This window comes from Eucyclogobius newberryi, unplaced genomic scaffold (genome assembly GCF_026437365.1).
Source record: "Eucyclogobius newberryi isolate DKJ021-1_F unplaced genomic scaffold, fEucNew1.0.hap1 SCAF_14, whole genome shotgun sequence".
Lineage (NCBI taxonomy): Eukaryota > Metazoa > Chordata > Actinopteri > Gobiiformes > Gobiidae > Eucyclogobius > Eucyclogobius newberryi.
In genome coordinates, this window is record NW_027315768.1 from 11773800 (window position 1) to 11790242 (window position 16443).

Here is a 16443-nt window from a genome sequence, read left to right on the forward strand (position 1 = left end):
TCTGTTCAACCTCTACATGCTGCTGTTAGGTCAGTTGATACGCAGTGAAAATGTGTCCTATCACAATTATGCAGACGACACTCAGATCTATGTTTCACTATCGGCAGGTGAATATGGACCAGTAGATTCACTCTGTCACTGCATCCAACAGATCAGTTTGTGGATGCAAAACAACTTTCTCCAGCTGAACTCAGACAAGACTGAAATAATCGTTTTTGGCCCACAGAAACAAAGAGAAAGTGTTAGCGGTCACCTCCAGAGTCTCGCTCTAAAACCTACAAACCAAATTAGAAATCTGGGGGTAATAATGGACTCAGACTTGAACTTTAACAGCCACGTCAAATCAATAACATCAGCAGCTTTTTACCATCTAAAAAACATTGCCAAAATCAAAAATATAGTGTCAAAACCAGATTTAGAGAGACTTATCCATGCGTTTGTCTCCAGTAGATTAGACTACTGTAACGGCCTGCTCACTGGCCTCTCCAAACGAGTTGTAAAACAGCTGCAGTACATCCAGAACGCTGCTGCTCGGGTCCTGACTAGAACCAGGAAGTATGATCACATTAGTCCTGTTCTCAGGTCTCTGCACTGGCTCCCTGTGGCTCAGAGAATAGACTTTAAAGCAGCTCTGCTTGTGTACAAGTCTCTCCATGGCCTAGCACCAAAGTACATCTTGGATATGTTAGTGCCATATGAACCATCTCGGACTCTGAGGACCTCAGGGACCGGCCTCCTGCTGGTGCCCAGAGTCAGAACAAAACATGGGGAATCTGCGTTTCAGTTTTATGCAGCTAAAATCTGGAACATTCTTCCTGAAGATGTGAGACAGGCTTCTACTCTGACAATGTTCAAATCTAAGCTAAAAACAGTTTTGTTTAGCTGCGCATATGACTGAAAGGATTTTTTCTTTGCACTCTTCTCTTTTGTTTGTGATTTTATTAGTTTAGAAAATCAGTTGGATTGATAATTTTTAATTTAGTTAATTTTATTGTATTTCTGTTTCTGTAATTTCTTTGTGATTTGAATGCATTTTTCCTGCTGTGTGAAGCACTTTGAATTGCCTTGTGTATGAAATGTGCTCTACAAATAAACTTGCCTTGCCTTGCCTTGCCATTATTTAAATGTTCTTTTAATGAATCCACTCTCTGTTGGCACTTCAGGTCGAGCAGGAACTTTCCCCTCCACTTAAGTGTATTTGAGACTATTCTATAGATTGATTTGTGTAAAATGTCCTATTTTCATTTGCACCAACAAGTCAATAATTCACAGATTCCCAGGGAGGCCTGAATAGGTTTTTTTAGTCTGTGCAGAACTTATTTTCTCTCAAGGTCAGGAGCCCTATTTAACTAATAAAACAAATGAAGCCCCTGACAACATAGCTCCTGGGCTCTCAAACCCCTCCACCACGTTAAGGTGGCGGTTCAAGAAGGAGACTCCAAGTTACTTTTTCAAATCATTAACGCATTAGTTTTGGTTAGGTCTCTTTAGTGGTCTCATCACCTCACTGCAGTTCTAGAGCTCGCTGTGTTGTGAGCATGTGCACTGCGCGGCTAGTGACCAGAGAGGCCGGTCCTCACGCCAAAGAGAAAGACAATTTCTGATGCACGTTTTGGAAAACTCCTTCTCCTTCGTTATAACTACTATTTTGTAACTGAGGAGTAAATGTAGGGTAACAGTAATGTGCTGATTTTGATTTAAATAAACTAATAATAATAAACTTCTGTTGATGTGCATTGGTGCCTTGATAATCCACTAATGCTGTTTTAGTGATGTTTTTCATTGCTTGAGGACAGTTCTACACGTGCTTATTGTATAGCATTGTATTGTGGCATCTGTCAACAGAAAAGATGAATAAAGCTCAGTCAAACACACTTACTTTGCTTGTTTATTTTGTATTTTAATGATTATGTTACTGTGTTTGTAGGAAAGCCAAGCCTGTGTTAGGTTCTGTTTTTGCATCAGTAGTGTTATAGAACAGTAATGGCAGCCTCATGTTTGCAGGAGAAAGTTATTAACAATTAAGGACTTGCGTCAGGTTTTACCTGATGAAAAAGTATAATTCTGGAATAATTTAGAAAGAGAAACGTGACTTATGTTTGAGTGACGTCAGTTGTTTACAGAGCCCTGCTTCTGGACCTGGAGCCATGACCTTAGCATGGAGACACATGCCATTATTTAGAAATGTTCTAAAGTGTTCTAAAGTGAACCGGTCTGGGGGATCAGTACCAGTTGAAACATGGCATATGTCACAGTCTTTCTTTCTTTATAGGTCACCGGTTGGAAAAAAGAAAAGAAAAAAAGCTTCTTCTCTGGAAAATGGTGGCTTTGAGCTGAGTGTGGACAGTGTGGAGAAGGACTGTGATAAAGACACGCAGTTATGAAACAACTTATTACCTTCAATCATGAACTGGGAGCAGAACACTGCCACCTGCTGATCACAAGAATGTACTGCTCATGTGATGGAACTGACCGATGTTTACGGAAAGTTTCTGGTTATACTGTCTAAATTGTTGAGTCGGCCTTAGCTCTATTAGGAAAGATTTCAGATGGAACCTCTCTATTTCTATCCTGGGTACATTTATTTGCTTGAGTTACAGTTTTAGAGTATCTTTACTTTTGCAGATAATACTATTTACTTCACTACATTTTGAAAGCAGGCATCTGTGTAAATTGTACGTTTATGGTGACTGAGAAAGAAATTGACCAAAATTCTTAATAAATCTTACCACATTTGACAGTTTAATAGTTATCAAACGTTTGCACAAAATACACATTTGAAACGTGTACTTCTATACTTTTACTAAAGTAGCTTTTCATATGTGATACTTAAAATACCTGCAGTGTTACAAAAGTTCTACAAGTTTCTACAAGACAGCACTCATCACTCCACATCTTTTGGAGACACCCTTAGATCTATGCTAAATCCAGCTGTATTTAGTTTTTATTTCTCTTTTAATCTAATGACTTTGAAATTACCAATTATTACACACAGCAGTAAATACATCTACATTATTATTTTCACCTATAAATATTGGCTATACTTACATTTCACTTTGTGTTGTGTCCAAAGGGTCAGTCAGTGGACTCCATGCACATCTTATTAAATCTGCTCTTTACTTTGTGAATCAAATTAAATGCATTCAAAAATATTTAGTGTTCTTTATTTTTGTTTAGACCTATGTTGTTGTATATTATTTCACGATTAGGGTTATGTTCATGAACAGTTGATTTACTTATATTTAGGGCTTTGGAATTTAGGGAACATTAATTAGAGAGTCCCTAAAAACTACCCCAAGAAATCGCAATAAACAAGCGGAACCAATGAAGCGCGTTGATGTGGTCGGACATATTTAAACGCTGCACCAAACATGGAGGGCAACAGTAAACTTTTGAATAACATCTTCAAATAAACCCCACACCAAGCGCAACTAAGCGACCTGCAATGGTTAATTTTAAGGGAAATTCACAAAATTGAGGTGAGTTATAAAATGTTTTTTTTTCATGTAAAATTTGTGAGGAAAGAAATACGTTTATTCTCGCCAATGCTAGAGTTTGCTAGCATTTTTAGCACTAGCCCAGTTGCTGCTGTGACAGGCTCCACTGTAAAGTATATTTATATTGTAAGCCAGTTTTGTTGTAAATAATGAATAATACTAGATGTGTAAATAATACTGCAAAGTGTATTTTATTTAAGTAACTGGAAATTTCACTCTCGGATAAGTTGAAAAATATCTAAACCAGTGTAAAAAAAACACAAATTCTTCTAAAATAGGCTAATATATTATTGGTTATGAGAACAGGTGGCTATTTGTCTTCTTTTGGTTGACCTGCACAACCATTTAGGCCCATGTTAGAGAATATCCCACCTTTTCGTGTTCCACAAGTATGTATAAAAAATATATTTTTAAATACTTTTAATTTTTTAAAAGATTAAAATACAAAACGCATTAACATAACATTTCCTTGTATTAAATATAGTTTTCGCTGTCTTTCATGGTGTGGCTGCTATTCCACTCACCGTCACTACGTTTTGGGAGATAACATTAAAAAAACATGACAGTTGATGTTGAGGTTGTGTTGACACGACATTTTTAATTTAATTTTGATACTAAGGAACTGACTTTTCTTTATTTTACCATGTCTTCTGCTAAAGATCAAGATCATTCTAAAACTGTTCAGGAAATGTCAAATTTTGTCCTGTTTGGGATTTGTAGTTTTTATATCAATACCTGCTTAAATTAGTATTTAGTAATTTGAGATGGTTGCTCTATATGAGAAATTATGTACCAGTTTACTCCCATTGTTGTTTTTTATTAATCTGTAATAGACACAATAGCTGTAATAACGCCAGCGCAGTACACATAACAAATGGCAAAATATTTATGAAACAGTCTTTGCCAGTTAATTTATGACTGTTTTTATTACTTTTATTTATTCTAGTTGTGCTAAAAATGTCGACCGTATTCAGTTATTTCTTACTCTATTTACATGTGGCATAATTTTCTTATTATCTCTTATTTTGTAGGTTTTTGAAATGAAGTAAGATTTAAAAAGGTCCCAATTGAAGGGAACCAACAGGAGAAGATGTTTTGTCATCATTTACGTCAAAGGGCTCTCCCAGACGTTTGGACTTTTGCCCGTAAGAACGTCCACAAACTCGCCTCGCTCCAAAATGTGACCTCACTGCCTCAAAAGAAGGCTCAGAGCTTCTTATACCCCTTCAGCTACATGGAGCCTTACCTCGACCGGTGAGTATTTGTAACATACAGTTCTTTCAAAACATATATTTGAGACTTTTTTTCCTGATTGCAGGTCAGTGGACAGGTCGGACTTTCGCCTTTTTCACCCCAGTGTGGAGGACATGCTCAGAGCAGAGAAGCTTTTTTGCTCCTCACTGTCTCATCGCATCGATTACTACACTTCTGTAGAGCGGATGGACCATGCTCCGGACATCAAACAGCCAGAGGTTTGTGGACAGGCTTCTCCTTTAAATGTGATCCTATATTTAAGTCCAAATCTACCTAGATAATCGACTTGACAGATTGTGTGCCCCAAGATCTCAAACTATTTCATTTTTTTGTTTTACACAGATAAGACAGATATAGGAAAATATTAATATAAATCATTAATCGGGCCTGAGATCTTATTTTGTCATGACATGTTTTCTATAAAACTGGCTGCTGTTGTGGTCACTGGCTGTAAATCATTAATCAGGCCTGGCATTTAAAAATAGTTTCAGCATTTTTGTGTTCTGGAGCAAAGGACAGGAACTTCAAGAAACACTACAACAGCCAACTCTTCTGCATTGACAATAGAGGGATCTGGGAGAAGCTCTCCTGGAGGTGTGAGTTGAAGATCCTACTGACAGAGGGCTCCGCAAGAAGTTCCTAACAGACCCTCACAATGTGCTTGGGTCTGCCAAGTCTGTCGGCTTCCTCCTCCGCCAGCGGATCCAACTCACCACCAGGTGGTGATCGGTTGACAGCTCCGCCCCTCTCTTCACCCGAGTGTCCAAGACATGTAGTCGGAGGTCAGATGACACATCAACAAAGTCGATCATTGATCTCTGGCCTGTGGTGTCCTGGTGCCACATGCACTGATGGACACCCTTGTGCTTGAACATGGTGTTTGTTTTGGACAGTCTGTGGCTAGCTCAATAACAGAACAGGGTTTTCCCCAGTAGAACGAGAGTCCCTGGTCGGTGCCCTGCCCAGTACGCCTCCCAGTACTCTGCTCGGCCCGTAGCACGACACAACAGTGAGAGACCTGTCCCCAACGAGAAGGCGTAGGGACCCCTCTCGTTCACTGGGGTGAACTGTGGGGCTAGCAAGCCCACACCAGCCCGTCACTTCTCCCCAGGCAACGCTAGAGAAGTAGTGTGACTAGCCCCTCTCCAGATGGGCTCCAGCCCAAACTTTGCGTGGAGGTGAAACTGACTGTATCTAGTCGGTTCTGCTCGACCTCCTGCACAAGCTCAGGCTCTTTCACTCCCAGAGAGTTGAAGTTCAATGTCCCCATAGCCAGTTTTTGTGTCCGGAGATCCTGTCGTCGAAGCCCCCACTGTTGACTGCTGCCCAGATCTCTCTGCACGGGGCTTTACAGATCCTCCCACATGGGGTGGGTCCACAAGAGGATGGCCCCATGTTGCTCCCTTGGGCCCCATGGGGGGCGGCAAAAAAAAGAACAGACCTTTAATAATAAAGATTGGCCAATGAATCTGCTTGAATTCTTCTCCTGCATTCGGAGTTTGATATAATATTCACCCCTTCTTGATGGCTCCATTCTTAAGTCAGCATGAAAGTCTTTAACAACCGTTGAGTCATTTTGTAATCAATGTAATTTGTCGATGTCTTGCAGGTGTGTTTCATTGGCAGAAGTAACGTAGGAAAGTCGTCTCTCATCAAAGCTTTGTTCTCTCTGTCTCCAGAGGTCGAGGTCCGGGTCTCCAAAACTCCTGTAAGAGCACAAGTACATTAATTAACATCAAAACATGTTGAAAAGTTAACTTATCTTAGCAGTGATTTTTTTTTTCACCAGCAGAGGGTGCAAGAACCACCTGGAAAATATAAATTGGTTAGCTCCATAAATGATCAGAACAAGTCCAGTGAAGGTGGACTCATTAAAACACTGCGCAGAACCTCTAGATTATCACTTGATGACATCATGCAGTGGGGAAAAGAGGGACACATCTTAAATATACAAGATTAGATTAATTAATCAAAATACAACTTCAGCCATGTTTTTATTATATAATATGATTAAATGCTCTAAACCAGGATATGGGGCTTTCTAAATATACAGGCTGCATACTTTTTGAAATAATGGCTAAATAACTGTGAGGCCTATATTCCGCTAGTGTCTCTAGAAAGATTATTATCTAAAAACAAAACAATACCCAGATATTGATATTAAAGCCATTAAAACTAGATACTGACTTGAACTGGTATTAGCATTGAAAACTGATTTGTTTTGTCAGTTACATAATGTTTTTTTTGTTTGTTTTTTAGATTTTTGGCCTGTAGGCTTTATTGGACAGGACAGAGGAGAGTGCAATGGGGACAAGAGAGAAGGGAGGGCATGCATTAAACAGTCTGAGTGGGGATTCAAACTTATTCGCACAAAGTTTTTATTATCAGTGTGGTATTGAAATTGCTGTAGTGTATTTTTTGTTTCGTATAAGTTTGAAATTTTAGCATCACTACACACATTTGTTCTATCCTGGAGGAAAAATCACAATCTGTATCCCAAAGTGCTTTACATTGACAATTAAAATCATTCTCTCAATCATTCTCTCACAATTTCACACCAATTTCACTCACGCACACAAAAAATTCTCTCGACTCTGACCAATGAACCAGAAAACACCATCAGAAGAGACTTAAATTCCCACGTCCTCTCCTTGTGAACTCAAACCAGACCACACCCTAAAATCTACTACATATCTTTCAGGGTCACACAAAGAAGATGAACTTCTTCAAAGTGGGCCGATCCTTCACCATCGTGGACATGCCCGGTTACGGACACCGAGCGCCCAAAGACTTTGTGGACATGGTGGAGCCGTACCTCTTCACAAGAACCAAGTACGACTCAAGTATAAATCTGCAAACGTTTCTAAGCTACTGCTGCAATGCCCTCGTGAACCTTGACCAAGACATTCTCATGCAGCTATCTGGTTTATATCTGTGTGTCATATTTATGATATAGGACCAAATACTCTGTTACTGAGTACTTCCTAATCCTCTGTAAACTGGTTAGGGGTTTGTCCGTTTTCCCCGTATGCATCAAATACCTTGAATGATCCTCGGCGCCTCTTCGCAGTCTCTCATAGACTAAACTTCGACACACACAAAGCATATTTTTATTGCAATTTTGACTATTAAATACACATTTGATTCTCTAAATATTTAATTCGGAGAAAACGAAAAACAAAACTTTCTTGCTAGAATATGCATATTTTTTGTAGTTTTTAAAGTGCCTTGTCTTTTCTTTTGGTCAGTCTGGTGAGGATGTTTCTGCTGGTGGACGGCAGTGTGGGTCTTCAGACTGCAGACCGTATCGCTTTGGAGATGTGTGAGGAAACCAGGCGGCCATACGTGGTACAATATACAAATACTCCTTTCATTACTTTGATCATGGAATAAACTGATATTGCAGTTAACAAACTTTTCTAATCAGTTTTTCACCTTTAAGTTAACTATATTAACAGTTATAATCTGTGTATTTATTTCCAGTGCCAGGCTCACAAGTCAAGCTAAGATTCATCACTGAAAATTACAAACCCAATGAAGCCTGAGCTGTTTAATAAAAAGATTTTTCGGCGATTTGAGAACGCAGGCGGAAGTGCACATGCGCACTCCCCCGTGTGGACCGATACAACACACACGTGCGTTTGTTTATCAGCGCAATGGATCGCATCGCATCTCTCGTCTCCCGTAGATTTCCGTCCACTTCTGAGTCAGCTCGAACTGTCTTTTTCCGTCTTCATTTTGCCCCGTACACTGAGGGAACTATATTATGATAGATCAATGCGCTTAGGCACGTGGAAACGTGGGGACGAGCCTGACGCGGCTGCAGGTGAGCGGTAGGTGCGTTTTATGATTGATACGTGGCAGGACTAATCGTCAGTCCACGCCACGAGGAAATAAGACTTAGATTTGTGCCAAAAAAATCGTCCATTCAACCTTTAACAAAGTAAAGTAGAGGTAGTTATGTCTTGTACTGTACTACATGTTCCTTTGCAATAAATCTTCCTCAGTCCTGTTAATTATGTCCACAGTGAGTCAAGGCTGCTTTGTGATGGCTCTCTTTATTATTCATGTGCCATATCTTTAAACACTTGCACTATTATTCAATACCAGCAGGTTCGGCATTCAAGATTATGTGCCGTATTTTGCCTCCGGTCTGAGCCTTAACTTTGATGATAGCGCAGGGCGTGGAATTCCAAACAAGAGGTGTTATTATGAGGTGGAGTGAAGCACTTGAGGGCGTGGTCTGGTGCACTCTGTGAACAGCAAGAATCGTAACAAATCCTCAATAAATAAAAAGCAGAATAAAACACTGTTTGTGCTTAGTATGTATAATTAGTCACAGAAGTTATTTATTTGACATTCTGATGCTCAAATCTTAACTTACTACAAAAAGATAACAAAATATCCCCACAAATGCGGTAAAAAAATAATAAGAAAAAAAATAAAACATAATTCCAGCTCTTCATGGGTATAGGGGACATTTTGAGTACTTTTTACCATTTCAAAGATATAATATTTGTTTAGTTATTGCTATTGCACAGGGCCTTATTTTTCATATTCTCAAACTAATGAATAATGTATTATAGTCATCATCATAACAGATCTAATTGTCAATGTGACGCACTTTTTAAATGTTGTATACAGTATGAAAAGCACTTTATAATAAAGTTTGGTCGATTCATGTTCTTCACGCGTGTGTTGTGTTTCCATTTAGATTGTGGTGACTAAAGTGGACAAAGGCGCCCCTCGAAGTCTGCTGCTGAACCTGCTCAGTCTGCAGAATGTGATTCAAAATGAGACGACGAGCTGCTTCCCTCAGCCCTTCCTGGTCAGGTGAGTTCAAACCGTTCAGTCCTGACTCTGTATTGTCACCTTTTATTTACAGTAAAGAATAAATGCATGTGTGAGTCGATGTTACTGTAAATGGCTATAGGCCAGTTTAAAAGATCATGGAGGGAGAGGGTACGGTGGTCCTGAAGTGCAAAACAAATTACAACTTTAATGCAATGTGTTTTGTCCAGGAAGCGTGTTCTTCTGTCGTTATCATGATAAAATTATGCAAAAAATTGGCAAAACGTTTTGTTTTACTTCAACAGTTGCCATAAAACTGGGTTGTCATGTTCAGGATGTGAACTCGGTCACATCAGGAGCTGGAAAAACAACCTGAGTCAATAATGGCAAAAGAAAGACTGTAATCTCTTTCTAGTTAGCGTAAAAGCCCTGGCTTACATTTTAACACAGCGCAAAACTGTATTTCTTTTGCACTGAACTGCTTTTATGACATCCATGTACAGCCGCCTTAAGAAGGATCAAAGGTTCCAAGCTGTAAAACATGCGTGTTACGATGCACAGTGGTATGTTTGTTTAAAAGATAAGTAAACGGACTCACCGAATGTTCTTCTGTCAAGAAACTATTGACACTTTGCACTTTCTTTTGTGTGTCTTTTGAAACAGCTCAATGAACTTCTGGGGGATCTACATGCTGCGGTGCTTTGTGGCCCACATCACAGGGACAGTGCAGCTGAGCAACACGGCTCAGAGCTGACGAACCACACACCAACACAACATCTCAGGAGGAACTTTTAGTCATGTCGGACTAAGGCTGTCAAATTCAGAACTATCAGATACTAATTGATACTGAAACTAGATGCATATCAACAAAATGACATTTACTGGACACAATTTGACTGTATGTATGTATGTCTGTGTGTATATATATATATGTATGTCTGTGTGTGTATGTATGTGTATTTTTTTTGGTTCAAAATAATAAAGTGTTGTTTTTTTCATACTTTTGTAATGGAAATTGTTATCGAGTGTTGAGCCTATTCCTTTGTATCAAAATCGAGTTTGAAATTGCAGTCATAGTGACAGCATTAAATCTGGACTCTGGACAGAGTTCTAAACTATAACAAACTGAACCACTAACGACACAATAAACCCTTTTATGGTAATATTAACTGAGCATCAATTCCAACACTGTAACGAATAACAAGAGAATTCAAACAATATTTCATTTTTAAAAGCCAGTTCTTTAGCAGATGCTCCTGTATTGGGATCAATATCTCTAATATTCTTTATAATTGTATATTTGTAACCTGTCCAACCAAACTACAACATACTGTATATTCCAGAAACAGATATGTATAGTCTTCAATCAAGATAGATGGATAGAAATCGGGCTCATGGTTCATACAAACAGACAATATAAAACATGAAACACAATAAGAGGCCCTTAACCTCTCAGGAGACAGTGTTTCCACAGCTGAGACGGGAAGCGAACGGCACATAATATTCTTTGAATTATTCAGATGAGACATAGTTTATCTATCTAGTATATCTTGCAGTGTATTAACAGTTTTTTATAGTCCAACCACAGAGCGAGGCGCAGTACGCTCTAAAGTGTTGGTACAGTGTCAATCATTCAATATAAAATGTCTTCCTCTATTCTATCAAATAATGTTTTCTTTAGGGTCATTTTTGTGGCTCCAATGAGATTATAACACTATAAAAATGGATCAAGTATAAAAAGTATCAATCTTTTCCTGAAATGCATAATGCAGATTATAACTGTGTTGGACTAAATCAACATTTCCATTTTGCAAGAAATAAATTAACAATGTAGTAAATTGATTTATCTCTTTCATGGGCCGCAAACTTGAGATAGAATTGTATGTTGGAATCACTGATGAGTACAACACAAACCATCTCATAAAGGTTTTATGAGAACTAAGTAAAAAGGTCAAGGTCGCTCTTTGTCACTTTATATTCCTTCTTGTTTGTTACGTAAAAGAAAAAGGAAATGACCAATGTAACCTGGCAACGACTGTCTGCAGAACAGTTACAGAATACAGTAGATGAACGCTTGATTTTAATATGGTTCAGAAATAGCTTTGGAATAATCAGTTAACATTAAATATGACAAAATGATCATGCTGTATACTTTCTGTAACACATTAGAAACTACTGCACTCAAATGATGCATAAAGCTGACTCCATCAAATATCTTGGACTTTGGCTCGACCCTTTGCCTAATTTTAAACCACATATAGATTATATACTGTTAAGAAGTCAGAAAAATCATTATTACTCAATTGGTTTTGCCTTATCATTCATATCTCCGTCCACTGAATGTATTCTCTCTTTGTAGATTTATTCTGAAATGGCAACAGACCACAACTGCATTGGATTCAGTTCCTTTTCAAATGCGTCCCTTTATTTTGTCCCCAGTATCTCAAACAATTCCAGACTCCAGTAACCGCAACATATTCGTTTACAAGGAAGTCGGACACAGATCATCCCAGTACAAAGCCCCTTCTGATTGGATATGTTGCCTGCAGTGAGGAAAGTAAGTATTTGAACGCCCTGCGATTTAGCAAGTTCTTCCACTTAGAAATTATGTAGAGGTCTGCGCATTTCCATTCTGTCACAGCAGCCCAGTGACAGCATCTTTTTTTTAAATCCGGAAATAACATTGCATGATGTTTTATTTATTTGTATGTCATTTCCACAAATAAGTATTTGAACACTTCCAATCAGCAAGAATTCTGGCTCTCAAAGACCTGTCAGTCTGCCTTTAGAAAGTCCACCTCTACATAAAGACACCTGTCCACCCCTCAATCAGTCCGACTCCAACTCCTAACATGGGCCAGAGCCGGGGCCAGAGCCGGAGCCGGGGCCGGAGCCGGAGCCGGGGCCAGAGCCGGGGCCAGAGCAAAGAGTGGAGACCAAAGTGGGCCAAACTCCCGGCTGCAGTGTGCAAACCTGCTCAAGAACTACAGGAAACATTAGACCTCTGTAATTGTACACAAAGGCTTCTGTATCAAATATGAACATTATCAGGTGTTCAAATATGTATTTGCAGCAATAACATACAAATAAATGATATTAAAATCATACAACGTGATCCCAGATTGTTTATATTTTCTGTCTCTCACAGTGGAAATGCAATGTCAGAGCGCTCCATAATCTAAAGTGGGAGAATTTGTGTTCAAATACATTACTTTACTCATGGTATATCCTTAAAATCCTTAACATCTTTCAGCTTATTTAAGTCTTCTTTGCTTTCATACCTTGAACCCCATCCTCACTTTGCAGTGTACTGTATATGTGTAAGTGTTTCCCATCCCTCTGTGTGTATAATGGGGAGTTCTAAACATTTCATCTGGACAAAGTTTTAAAAATCAAGCCAAAATTAACTTTCAGTTTGTATTGATTATTGCCTTTTGGGCTTTTTTCTGCTCTGGATCACTCCTGGACTATTAAAGGTTTATTACATCAACTTAAATTCATATGTAACTGGCTCAAAAACTGTTATAAAAAGGTACTCTGACAGGAGGGAGGGGGAGAAAGTTTGTCCTGTCTGTGTCGTAAGTATCGTATACTATCTATTGTATTGTATGTAGAAAAAGATTCAGTTGTAGTCAGTTGTAGTTGTAGTCTGTTTTTTTTGGGAAAAAACAAGTCCAGATGATACAACTGAATCTTTTCCACAATGGAACACTCCTGGACAAATGAGGGAATACACGACATATTGTATTATGTATAAATCTGTCTTTTTATTAGATCTTTTGGACCCCGTCGAAAATGAGATCGCACAACTCAAGGGGCTTTCCACTAAATACTATTTGATGTATTCTTCCATCTCACGTAAGCAGAAGAGAAGAGACTTTAGAAAGAGCGGGTCTAAAAACACACCCGGAGCAGGAGTCACAACACCGTGTACAGCAGCTCAAATGAAAGAGGAATCAGAAGAAGGTGACGAGTGTGACTCTTTCTTCTTTTCTTTTTTGTGACTTGTCTTCACTCAATATTTTTTATTTTTATATATATATACATGTTAAAATGTGAAAAAGCAAACAAAAAAACACACCACAAAACATAAATAATAAAGCTGAAATGCATAATTGCACTGGAATTTGGTCTGGACCCTGTTTTCCTGACTAACCTTGCGTAGATACTTACCTATTAATTAAGGTACGGTAACTTATTAATGGAACCTGAAGAAAAACAAAATGTGTAACAAATAAACCAGTTGAATGGACTTGAGTTCTTGTTAGTGTTTTACTTTGGTGCACGTTGACCCGGCTAATGTTAAAGCGAGAGCTACATATGATTAGCAAAACTGACATTATGGGTGATTCTGACCAAAGGAGTTCTTTTATTAAACAGGACTGAGCCAGATTCGGACCTTCAGTACAAGAATAAAGGTAAGAAATGCAAAGTTATAGGCTTGATATTGTTCTGAAATGATTAGTTAGTGCATTTTGGGGTTAATGTTTGCTATACAATTGATGGAATAGTTGTTGAATTGGGGTAAAATGGCATTCCAAAGGTTTATAGCATGCCACGCTATCGCACGGTATAACAGATTCACCTTCACCTACAGTTTATTCATAACTTTTTCTCTTTCAGCCAAGAAAAGTACGTTTACCTTTTTCAAATGTTCAAATGCTTTTTAGACTTATAATTCCTCAGGTGTGCTAAGCCTTACTTACCCAACACCAGTGAGCCTGGCAAAACTGCATCATAGTTAAGGAAATATTAATTACGAGCCTATTTTTGTGTTGGTATCATCATTATTTTGTTTTTGCAGGACAGAATTATTGCAGTGAATAGCTCAAGTTGACTTTGTTAGTAAAAATGTAATACTTTGATGAACCGTAAAACCATTGCTTAAAATTAAATGTTACGTGCTTCATTTGGTGCTGTTAGGAATACTTTAAGTATCTAAAAGTGTCCAATCATTGTTACGCAGTTATATGTTTGATCAGAAGGAAATAACTCCTTATCATGTTCTCCTTGGGGATTTAATGTTTAAAAAGCTATAAAAGCAGGTAATGGTGTACTGTACCGTGCGCACAAGGTGTGGGCACTTGCAAGCATCTTCTGTAACTCTGGAGATGATGATGCTGCTACAGACATAAACTTTAAAGACTTTCAAAGTCGTAAAACACAGATCGTGGGGCAATAACATTTAGTCGAGTTTACAATACTCATAAAGAATTGGTTAATTTTTTATTTTTATTTTCTATCCCAATTCCCTCCCATAGTTTCCTTCAGACGTGCAGTACATAAAGATCAAGCGAGCTTTAAGGGTCTCCACAGTCCAAAGCCCTTCCTGGAGCACAGAAGAACCTTTTTGGAATTTATCCGGAGCCATGTCTCAGCTGGCGGCGCAGGCTATGGACTGTCACACTCAGGCCACAGTGTGTTCAGGAACCAACTGTGTAACGTATCCCATTGACTTTAATGCCATTCTGAGCCTGGTCCTTGGCATAGTGCTAACTGTCATGTTAGCCTTTGTCATGTTTGCCATGGGCTGCACCGTGGAGCTGCACAAACTCCTGGGTCACTTGCGCCGGCCCTGGGGCATCATCATTGGTGTTCTGTGTCAGTTTGGGATAATGCCGTTCACCGGCTTCGCTCTGTCAATGGCCTTCAACGTGCTGCCTGTGCAGGCTGTAGTCATCATCATCATGGGCTGCTGTCCTGGAGGATCAGGGTCCAACATTATCTGCTACTACCTGGATGGAGACATGGACCTTAGGTCAGTGAGCATGTGCCACAGCAGCATTCAGAAAGTTAAACCTGGACCTCTTCATGTTACAACTGTCTAAGTTAGTACCGTCTGTGTGTTTCCTTTGTTTCAGTATCAGTATGACAGCCTGTTCTTCCATCTTGGCACTGGGCATGATGCCTCTGTGTCTTCTGATCTACACAACGCTCTGGGTGTCAGCTGACACCATCCTGATCCCATACGACAGTATTGGTAAGTGCAGAATTGCACCTAAATTTTGAACAATTCCATTTGGCAGCATAGTTTTTTGAACACATTGTAATTTAGGGATCACTCTTGTGGCTCTTCTTGTCCCCATTGGCTTTGGGATGTATGTCAAACGCAGATGGCCACAACAAGCCAAAAAGATTCTCAAGGTAAAAATCGTGTAATTGCAATAGAATTCTTCTGCATTTCTTCTCAAACACGTGTTTTCATGTTCAGTTTGGCTCCATCACTGGATTTGTTCTCATTCTTGTCATTGCTGTGGTGGGAGGGATCCTCTATCAGTCCTCATGGGACATTGACGCTAGTCTCTGGATCATTGGAACCATCTTCCCCTTCATTGGCTCTGGACTGGGCTTCTTCTTGGCTCGCTTTACTGGACAGCCCTGGTACAGGTGAGACCAAACACTCAACATTTGATTAATCATGTTAAAAGAAACAAAGGTTTGTATATTCCATTCTGACTTCCCTTGTCTCATCTGCTCAGGTGTCGTACCATTGCACTGGAGACAGGCTTCCAGAACGCCCAGCTGTGCAGCACCATAGTGCAACTGTCCTTCTCTGCAGAAGACCTGGAGATCATGTTCTCCTTCCCTCTCATCTATAGCATCTTCCAGCTGGTTGGAGCCGTCTTACTTGTAGCAAGTAAGTGGGCATGTCACTTTGAAAAAAAGGAAAAAAAAAGAAATGTGGTTAACAATTGTTCTTTTGCAGGTTATCAGTTGTATAAAAGGAAATGTGGAGGTGGTCCATCTGAGGACAGTGAGCGTTCTCTGGAGGAAGAGGAAGAGCCTGGAAAACAAAAGGCTTTGGAGAACGGTGGCTTTGAGATCAATGAGAACGTTAGGTTTTGAGTGCCTCCAAGGTGGAAAAGTGCTATATAAATACAAGGTCTTGATGATAATAATT

General features: G+C 39.2%; 2 protein-coding genes across 2 annotated transcripts in view; both read left to right on the plus strand.

Annotated features, from left to right (window-relative positions):
• Positions 1-3356: 3356 nt before the first annotated feature.
• gtpbp8 (GTP binding protein 8) lies at positions 3357-10442 on the plus strand. The gene is made up of 8 exons (XM_072444013.1): positions 3357-3479; positions 4529-4751; positions 4816-4969; positions 6361-6459; positions 7453-7583; positions 8000-8099; positions 9466-9584; positions 10206-10442. The coding sequence occupies exons 2-8, from the start codon at positions 4588-4590 to the stop codon at positions 10294-10296; spliced, it is 858 nt and encodes a 285-aa protein (XP_072300114.1). The 5' UTR covers positions 3357-3479; positions 4529-4587; the 3' UTR covers positions 10297-10442.
• A 4358-nt stretch (positions 10443-14800) lies between these two features.
• Positions 14801-16443, plus strand: part of slc10a2 (solute carrier family 10 member 2) — a 1659-nt gene continuing 16 nt past the window's right edge. The window contains exons 1-6 of the mRNA XM_072444014.1: positions 14801-15300; positions 15404-15522; positions 15598-15686; positions 15754-15929; positions 16022-16179; positions 16249-16443. The exon at positions 16249-16443 is cut by the window's right edge and continues 16 nt beyond it. Of these exons, the coding sequence (XP_072300115.1) occupies positions 14912-15300; positions 15404-15522; positions 15598-15686; positions 15754-15929; positions 16022-16179; positions 16249-16388 (1071 nt within the window). The 5' untranslated portion in view covers positions 14801-14911 and the 3' untranslated portion in view covers positions 16389-16443. The remainder of the gene's footprint in view (positions 15301-15403; positions 15523-15597; positions 15687-15753; positions 15930-16021; positions 16180-16248) is intronic.